At 32.0% G+C, this 10,526-nt stretch overlaps 1 protein-coding gene across 1 annotated transcript in view; it reads left to right on the top strand.

Moving 5' to 3' along the window:
* Positions 1 to 2,607: 2,607 nt before the first annotated feature.
* LOC140440378 (probable peptidoglycan muropeptide transporter SLC46) overlaps positions 2,608 to 10,526 on the top strand; it is a 31,601-nt gene continuing 23,682 nt past the window's right edge. The window contains exons 1-2 of the mRNA XM_072530846.1: positions 2,608 to 2,718; positions 10,232 to 10,489. Of these exons, the coding sequence (XP_072386947.1) occupies positions 2,649 to 2,718; positions 10,232 to 10,489 (328 nt within the window). The 5' untranslated portion in view covers positions 2,608 to 2,648. The remainder of the gene's footprint in view (positions 2,719 to 10,231; positions 10,490 to 10,526) is intronic.

The raw sequence follows: 10,526 nt of genomic DNA, 5'->3' as shown, positions 1-10,526 counted from the left end.
AGTAGAAGAATAACGAGGTCCAGGAGGGCGAAGGATTTCCTTGCTGAAAAATCTACGTATGTGGTTCAACACAACAACAGAGCCACAGTTTGCACAATACAGATTGCCATGATGGTTGCCAACATACGAAACGGATACGCACTACAAAAAGAAGGCTTCCGCTTCAAAGACAGAAGAAAGTGGTCCGTGAAAGCGGTCAACGGCATAGAGATGAGGAACAAAGATTGGAAGATTGAGGAGCAGTTACAAGTATAACAAATAGATTTAAATGCAAAGAAGATATCAGAATAGGCAGATGGAACGTAAAAACTATGGCACAAAAAGGTAAAATCCATAATGCAATACAAGAAGTGGCACACATGAAATTAAATATTTTGGGAATAAGCGAAATGCGTTGCCAGGTTCAGGAACCGCAATATCGGGGAACGCCGCGTTTACTATTCTGGAATAGATAACGGCAAACATGAATTAGGTGTCGGCATTATATTGACAAAAAAAGGCAAAATCTGTTGACAATTTCATCCCAATCTCAGCAAGAGTGATGCTCATACAAATAAAAGCAAGACCAATCGACATAAATATAATTCAAGTGTACCTATGCACCTACAACAGAAGGAACAGAAGAAGAGGTAGAAGAACTATACCATAGCATTATTCAAGGCATGAAAAGGTTAAAAAAGCAAGACCTAACAATTATCGTAGGTGACTTCAACGTCAAAGTTGGGGCCAGCAAAACATCATCTGCAGTTGGACCATTTGAACTAGGAAATCGGAACGATCGGGGAGATATATTGGAGAGTTTTGCTGAAGTAAATCAATTAGTAATAATGAACACCAGGTTTAAGCTACACCCAAGGAAATTGTACACCTAAAAATCTCCACACGATTCTGTGGGAAAATTGTAAGAAATCAGATTGATTACATGCTAGTAAATAAGAGGTATAGGATCAGCTGTACATCGGTAAAAACATATCCGGGGGCAGACAGAAATTCTGATTATGTACCAGTTGTAGGTAATTTTAATGCTAGAATGAAGAATGAAGAAGTCGATGAAGAAGTATGATATTAGAAAACTAAACCATCCCAATGTTCGACTGAAGGTAAGTAAATATCTTAATACAAAGGCACTAAACTGCAGAAATGTAAAAACTATAGAGGAAAGTCTGACCATCATACAAGAAACAGTGAGAGAAATAAAAGAACAACACCTGAAAAAAGATTCAGAGAAATGGAAATCGTGGATGACCGATGAAATACTTAAACTTATGGGTCAGAGAAAAAAAAAAACAAATAAAAGCTCCAAGAATATAGGAGAATACATACCATCGTCAGAAGAAAGATAAGAGAAACCAAAGAGAAACAAAAAACAGAACAATGTCAAGAAATGGAGTGTAAGAGTCGATATAATAACTTCAATGTCCATCGAAAGGTGAAGGAAATAGCTGGAAAGTTTCGAAAATGCAACAGCGGAAAAATAACAGATGATGAAAGCAACCTTGCGACAACGAAAGAAGCTACAAAGAATACTTGGAGAAACTTTTCCACGACCTTAGAACAATACAAGAACCCATCATTGAAGAAAATTCAGGTCCAGAAATCCTACCAGAAGAAATAACGGCAGCCGTCAGACAAATAAAGGATAGAAAGGCATCGGGACTTGATAAAATTTCTGCAGAACTGCTGAAGCTATTAGATCCAGAACAAATAAAAATATTAACTGAAATATTTAATGAAATATACAAGTCAGGAAAAATACCAGTAGGGTGGCTCAAATCAGAGTTCCAGGCACAAAAAACCAGGAGCAAAAGTTTGTGAAGACTATAGGATCGCAAGCTTAATAGATAAAAGAAATTTGTTATTTCTGATATAAGTGTAAGGAAGAAGTCTTGATCGAGATTAATATTTATGTAGAAATGTGTCGTCTTAAATAGGTGCCAAGCTTAATATATTTTGAAATTGTTTACAGTCTTGGTATCAACTTTCTTTTTAGGATGGCTAACTAGAACTGAAACATTTATATTATTATATAAATAAATACAATATCAAGTTAAAATATAATCGCTGTGATAGTTGAAAACTTAGGTAAATTTTTTCTCTGAATATAGGTTAGGGTGAGTTTTCAACTATCCGGACTTCCGTGCACACAGAAAGGTATCCTGCTGTCTGATTATAAATTAAGCTATTCAGCAGAAAACATAATCAGTCACTGTTTATATTAAGCTTGTTTTGAATTTTGTGAAACCCCAGAGAATTAATATGAACCCATTGGGAACCTCTAGCACAGCCAAAGATTATCATACAATTAGCTTTTTGAACAAAAATTTTGTATTATTTATTCAAGGCAAATTTTTTGATTAATAAAAGGTAGACTGATAAAAATTATAAAAATATAATTTTCAATATGTAGATAAAGAAACAAAAAATCCACAACAATGCTGAGGAACCAAGAAAATACCCAAGCACTCATCTTCAAAATTAAAATTAGTTTAATCTATTCAGGTATGTAGTTTTTTATAATATTGAGCGCATATTTATGATTTACGCAAATAAATTGTGTTTTCACATATATAAGTAATAATCTGTTGTTTATTTCTTTTTAATACGTATTTCATAGTTAAAACGACACTGATTTTTAAAAAAGGACTATAATGGCGTGGTACAAATATTTTAGCGTGGAAGTACCTTTATGCCTTTTAATTTTTTCCGGGGAGTTGTGTGGTATGTATTTTATATATTTTAAAAGTAACTTAAAATAGAACCATTGTTTCGAACTTTAATATTTTTGTTCCAATTTAAGTCTAATGACGATTTCAACAAATTTACATGAAACACGAAATTATTTGTTAAGATTGATTTATATAATGGGATGTAGATTAGTGTATTTAGGGAAACAAAATTCTTTCTACTAAAATCACTTTTTATAAATTTTTGTATAAATCTTCAACATGAAAACACTCTTACAGAACTTACAGTTAGAATTGGGTGCACGAAGGACAGCAATACATGCAAGTTGACATATATACTCATTATATTTTTAAAAGATCATCATTATCATGCTGTTCTCACTTGAAGATCCTTTTTGTGTGGGGATCATTCCATTCTGGTTTTACAGTTTCTGGTGTGACTTCGCTGTTTTTACTACTTTTCTCAATTTTTCTTTCTCTTTGATTGTCCGTTCTGTATTTCTAATTTCCGTAATCCTCAAGTCTTCTTCCACTTGTTGTCTCCATCTCAGTTTAGGTCCGCCTCTGGTTCTTTTACTTGGTGGTGTAAGTTTACCTCGTTATAACTCTTAACGAATTGCTCTTCTTTCTTCTCATTATTGTACATACCATCTAATTCTTTGTGATTTTATTGCTCTAACGATGTTATCTTGACCCAGCGAGTCTTGTATTTCGTGATTCATGCATTGTCCTTTATCCTCTTCGTTTTACCGTTTTGGTTCCAGTATTTTTCTGATAATCTTTCTCTCAAAAACTTTAAATTGCTTTTCTTCTCGTTCTGATAATGTAAATGTTTCTGCAGCATATATACTACTATTGGTCTTATAGTCGTCTTTTAAATTTTCATTTTTGTGTTTCCGCTTATATATTTTATTTCTATAAAACGCTGTATTTCCCGCTTGAATTTTTCTTTTCATGTCTACACTTTCATTTCTTTTGTTGACTAGTGCTCCCAAATATTTAAATGTTTTAACCACTTCGAAACTGTGTGCATCTATTGTCAGTTCTGTCATTTGTGTCTTCTTTTTCTTCCTTACGTTCATGTATTTTGTTTTATTTTCATTTATGTTTTATTTTTAGTTTTCTCAGTTTGGCTTCCTTTCCTATTTCTTGAAAGGTTTTCTTTAATGCTTTTTTATCTGTTGCTACTATGGTTATATCGTCCACATATCCTATTATTTATACTGCATTTTCGTTTATAGTTCCTTCATGTTACAGCTTTTTTATTATAGTCTAGTGTTATGATTGCCTAGTGATAGAATAAATAGTATCGTTGAGAGCGCATCTAATTGTCTTACTCCATTTTTCATTTTTATTATTTCTGTTATTTCTCTTTCTGTGTCATTTCTATCATTCTTATAATTTTATTTGGTATATTACTCTCTTGTAAGTCTTGGATCATTTTTCTTCTGTTTAGTTTGTCAAACGACTGTTTAAAGTCTAGGAAAAGTATATGTGTTTCTCGGTCATACTCGTATGTTTTCTCTATCACTTGTTTTAGCGTATATGTATATAGCGTCTATCGTGGATCTTACTTTTTTAAAACCGTACTGACAATCCGCTATGCTTTGTTCTGTATATATTGTTACTTTTTACTCTGTCTCTAATTATACCAGCTGTTACTTTTGCATATTCTGTGGTCTCCTTGTTTTGGGATTGTCACTCTAATTCCCTTCTTCCATTTTTTGGACGTTATATCTTTGCTCCATAGGTTCTGTATTAGCTCATAAATCTGTCTATATAGTGCCTCCATACCGTATTTTATAAGTTCTGCACATATTCCGTCTTTTTCCGCTGTTTTCCCATTTTTAAATTTGCATATTTTCTTCTTCACTTCAGTATAGACCAATTTTTCTTCTTCTTCTTTATCTTGTTCTGTGTTCGTTATTGTTTTTCTTTATTCTTCTCTATCCGTTTCTTAAAATGTTTCTTTGAAATTACATCTGCCATTTTTTTACTTATATGGCTATATTAGCTGTCCGTTTTCGGTTACCCAGTTTTAAGTATTGTTACAATGGTTTTTAGTTGTGTCTTTCATTTTCTGTTTCTATCCAGTTCATAATTTCTTCTACTTTTTGAATTTTTTTTTCGATTTAAATAACTTGTTTTTCTTTTGCCTTTAATCTTTGTATTTTTTCGTTCCCCTTTTTTGCTTGTGCTTAACCATTTCAATCTTGTTTTATTCTTTCCTTTCACTGCTAATTTGTATTCATCGTCAAATCAATATTTTTTTCTTTGATTTTGAATTTTGCTTACCACTTTCTCTAATACATTGTTTATTTCTTGTGTGATTTCTTTCCACTTTCCTCAATTTGTTATTTTTTGAACTGCATCTCTGTATTTACGTCTTCTACAAATCTTCTTTTTACTTCTTTTGCTTTCAGTTTATCTACGTCCCATTTTCTCTGTGTCATTCTTCGTTATTTTTATTTTACATTTTGTAATCACTAGCATATGATCCGAATCAATGTTGCGATAACGTAATTTATCGATTGTTTGTGTGTCTTTTTGATCAGTACATGGTCTATTTGATTTTCCTGAAGACTTACTGGTCTCATCCATGTTACTTTATGTATATATTTGTGTTTAAGTTTCATGCTACTTATGTCCATGTTTAATGCTGCTTCTAAATTACATAGTCTTTCTCCATTACTGTTTGTTGTTATTTCATGTATTGAGTTTGTATTTGCAACCTCTCTGAAGCAATTTTCTTGGCCTATTTGGGCCTTGAAATCTCTTATAAGGAATAATATTTCTATCTTTTCTGCTCTTCGCCTCTGCTATTCATTTGGTTACAATTATCTTGAGGTCGTCGGTCCATTGCGTTGGGGGTCTTTCCCGGCTTTGCTCGTCTGCCTGTGGTCTTCACTTAAGTAATTTTTTTTTGTCAACCCACCGTCTTTTATTCTTGAAACATCTATCCTGCCCATCTACATTTTTTGCATTGTAATACAATCGGTAATGTTTTGCACTCCGGTTCGTCTACAAACTTCCTCGTTTCTTAGTCTATTTCTTAAGCTTTGTGTGAATACATTGTGTCCTACTCAATTTTTCTGCTGATGATTACCTTCAGAAATCTTTCCTTCAGAAAGAAAAGAAAATCTTTCCAATTTAAATCAAGTGGGAGCTTTGTTTCAAACTCATCTCTAATTTTTTCAAATACAGCTAAACCTAAACTTATTATTTTAAGTAGCTCACATGTTTGGTTTTCTCTCGTTAATCCTATTTCGTGACTCAAATACACAATACACATATTTTTCCACAACTTCTATAAGCGATTTCTCGATTTCTTTTAGCTAATTGGCGACAAGAGTAGTCACCATTTTTGTTTTGTTATAGTTTTTTAAACCAACTCTCTGTTTTATTTGCTGTAGTTGTTGTAACATTACTTTTTCTTGTCCCAAGTCGTCTGTTATGAGAAAAATGTCATTGGAATCTCGGAGATGAATTAGATTCTTTCCATCGATGTTAATACCCTTTAAGTCCCACTCGAATCGTCCCACACTTAAATGCATAGTCTATGACTGTTATAAATAGTTTTGGTGACTGAAAAAGTGTCGTACTGCCGTACCCCTCTCCCAATTTTTATCTTCTCAGTCATGCAATAAACATTTACAGTTGCCGCATTTTTATAGTGCTTTTAAAATATAAGAGTTTTTATTATGATAAATGCTTTGTGGAAGTCAACAGCAATAAGAATAAGTAGTCTTTTATATTCTATATATTAGATCTATTATATTAGATTCGATAGAGTTTTCGGATAAGGTTTAGAGGCACTGCATATGATCATTTTGTTCCGTGACGTGATTGAAAACCTGCTTGTTCTTCTGACTGATAGAAAGTCGAGTACAAGCAGGATTGTAACCAAATTGAGTTAAAAAAGTTTCATTAAGTTTAACTTAACAGTTATTGCAAAATTTAAAATGTTATTATTCGTGATATATTGTGTCTATATTAAGTCTGACTTATATTATCAAACTATATCATTTAACGGTTAAAAAGTTTATGTTAAATACTGTAAAGTGGGTTTCCAAAAGTACTGTGATTTTAAGCTTATAAGCATTTAACCCTTTCAGACCTGATTATTTTTCCTAGTAAAAAACAATTATTTTGTTTCTACAATTTGTAGTAGGTGGTGGTCCTAAAATACATATTATATGTACATTTTTTAAAATTTTAGCATAAATAAACTTTATCGATAGATAACAGAAACTGGCAAGATTTACTAAAACTTTTAATAAAGAAATTGAGTTAAAACAAAAACAAAAACTTGTTTTAAAAATTGAAATTTATTTTAAAACGCAATAAAGACTCAAAATAGCAAAAAATGATTGTCTGTAAAACAAAGAAAAATAGTTTTAATTTTTTTTTATACAAAGGTCTACATTCCATTTATCTTAAAAAAGTGAGTCTTTTTGTTACAGTTTGCATGCTTACACCTTTTTACTTCTTTGTTTCCATTAAATTGGGGAATATGGTCAAAGGACCCATATTAAACTTCACGAACTGGTCTAGTTTCGTCAAGGTTATATTTCAATTTTTTTCGTGCTATGGGTATTGTTGAAGTACTTGGCCTGCCGCTTTTGATGCAAGAAATTGGTCTGTTTGCCTTGATCAGACTTTCAGCAAGCCATATTTTGAAATCTAGAAGGGTCTTTTTTTTTCAAATTTTTAGTGTGTCACATTTTTGTCGATATTCAAACCAGCTATTTACTGCAGCCAAGTTTAAGGCATAAAAAGTAATTCAAAGGGTCCCTTTTTTTAACGAATATAAATTCTGTACACACTGATCATTTGATCTAATAAATTAACGCCACCCATCGAATGAATATAAACCTTTACCACCTCAGGTCTTTCTACGTACATATACGTTTTTCCGCTTCACCGCTTAAATACGTCAGTATTTTCAGTTCCAACAAAGTTAGAAGCCAGAAGCACACTCCGATTATATATTAATTTGACTAAAACTACATAGCCATCTTTACCAATCTATAGTTTCTTTACCATTTTTCGACATTTCTTTATTGGTTTTGCAAGAGGATTGTTGAACCTATTGCCTCGAATTGTTCCAGCTGCTAATATTTTTTTGATTTTAAGACTTTAAGAAGTTGATACGAGGAAAAGTAATTATCGTAATATAACTTAAGCTCTTCATTATTTATTCTTTCTGTAAGATGAAGAATTATTGTAGCACCAAATCCTCACCGTTTTAGCAGCTGAGCACCTAAGCCAGTAGAAGCGCCTTGGTATAAAACAAAATCATAAGCGATGCCAGACTTTGCGCATACGACAAAAATTTTTACCCGCCAGGGTGTATTTGAGTATTGAATTACAGACTTCTCTTTAAGTATTGAATTAGAGACAAATGGCCCATAAATGGTACTATTGGTTCATTAATTCATAGGTTTCTTTCTCTAACTTTAACTCTAAACGTCCTTTCCTGATACCATCATATAAAGAATGTACTCTATAGAACTTATCGAGTTATCGAGTTATCGAGGATTGTCAAAGTATTTATCGATCTAATAAGCCTTCTTCGGTCCATCTTTGGACATAGGCCTCCCCAATCCTTTTCCATTCTTCTCTGTCTGTCTAAAGCCCACGTGTTTCTTGATATCATCTGCCCATCTCATTTGGGGTCTTCCTCTGCTTCGTTTATATTTCCACGGTCTCCAACTTATAAGAATTTTGTATACAAAGTATTTATACAGTGTTAATTTGATCGAAGTTAAAAAAATCGGTCTCTTGCCATTGTTTCACTAAATATATTAATATGCAAATTTTTGTGCCAATATAAACAAACTGTTGGAAATTTTAGGCATCCGAAAATAATGTGTAAACCAAATAAACTTAATTTCATCTACAAATGTATTATTAAACTGAGTCTTTTCGTCATAAAAGCCATACATATTGGTAAAAGTGACCATCTACATACAATGCTAGACGTCTATATATTTAGAAAAAAAAATATAAGGAATTATGAGGCGTTGGAGATGTTGTAGGGCTAGGTTTTTTTTCCTTATTTTAAACAAAATCTGGAGGTTCAAAATCTGTCTTACACCATTTTACAGATTTTTTGGTTGTTACAAAGCTGGAATTGCCTTCTTTTGAAGTAAATAAACCATCAAGTGGCAAATTGTTCTTATCATCCTCGTGTGACCCAGATTCGTTTTCGTCATCTCCGTGTGAACTGGATTCAAAGATTCAAATACTCAGGTATTTGAATCTTTGTGAACCCTGTGTGATGCGAACTCCTATGCGAACTTCTTTTTTCTTGCCTGACGTGGGCTCTGAAATGTCAGCTATATCTTTTTCCTTATTCCAGTATGACTCAGACAACTCATCAAGGTTATGTCGACACCTCCACGAACTTTTATTTGTTTTGAGAAGATTTCTGGAATATTTCCTTCCCCATCCTCCTCACTAAGTTGAATATCGGAAACGGTATCCAGTAATTCCAATAAAATAGCTGCATCTTTTTCATTTTCTGGATCGTATTTTCCCTCTAAAAATAAAATATTTACATAGACTTTCGTAAATCATCAATCATTTAAAATTAAAATATGTAAAAAACTAAATACATATTTTTTAGAAAATATGTGCATGTATATTTATTGCACCTAGCTCAAAAAAATTTAATTATATATGTATTCATTTTCATTTTAAGTTTAATCCATAAAACCTAACAAGTCTCGGATATATCAAGTCTTGGAATAGTCCAAATAAATAAAAACCAAGTTTTTATTGGTATAAATATTTTTTTCTACAAAATAAATATAAATATAAATTCTTTTATCGCTTTACTACACAATTAAATTATAAAGTATTAAAAATTATATAAAAGTAAACGGATTTTTTTGGATTTTATTTACTTACCATGAGAAGTTTTCGAGCGTCCGCCATTGCAAATAAACAATAAAGTCTCTTTACAACAACTGTTGCGTCGCGATTTTGATTCAGTTTCAAAATAAAGGGTCCTTAACATGGAGCTAGCTGACGTAACTGTGCATAATTATGATCCAAGGGTCTCAAAGGGTTAAAATAACACAGACACATTAAAAAGTTGTCAAATGTCACTTTTACACGAAGTTTGAAAAAATACAATCTGAATATTTGACTTTTAAAACCCAGTATTTCTTTTGTAAATTCACTGGCACTTTGTTTACAAACATTGAAAATTTAAAAAACACTATTTAAAAGAATAAAATCTCAGTTTTTGTTAACAAATGTCAAAACAATCCCTTTAAAAATGATCAGTCCAAGATGTGTTTAAGGCGAAGGGTTTAAAAGCGACACATATTGTACCCTCTCGATTTCACTCGATTTCATAACTTCAAATTTATACAATTTGCAATATCTCCGGTTCTCATCAACGAAAATGGATGTTTTTTTTTATCTAATGTACCTTGTTGCATAAATTATAAAAATGTAAATAGTTAATTTGTAAATTGTTTATTTAACCCAGTAAAACAATATACCTCAGTGTATTTTAACACACCTTTTTGTAGGCTCTGTTTTTACGAATTTGCTTATGTATAGAACGTGCTACACTATACTTGGTTATCCGGAGTCAGATTGTGCCCAATTAGGAAATGATGTTAATAACGTTACAATAGATCTCGAGCCAAAAGTACAGCCGACTGTTAATTATATTAACATGGTTCAAAATATACTTCATAACACATTTCCCATATTCTTTTGCATGTATGTTGGTACGTGGTCAGATAAGTTTGGGAGGAAACCTTTCCTACTACTAAGCATGATATGTAAGTATATACCTATTTTTAATACATTGTAGCCTCC

Source organism: Diabrotica undecimpunctata, chromosome 1, assembly GCF_040954645.1.
Source record: "Diabrotica undecimpunctata isolate CICGRU chromosome 1, icDiaUnde3, whole genome shotgun sequence".
Lineage (NCBI taxonomy): Eukaryota > Metazoa > Arthropoda > Insecta > Coleoptera > Chrysomelidae > Diabrotica > Diabrotica undecimpunctata.
Note: the sequence above shows the minus strand (reverse complement) of the source record. Positions and strands in the feature narration are given on the sequence as shown.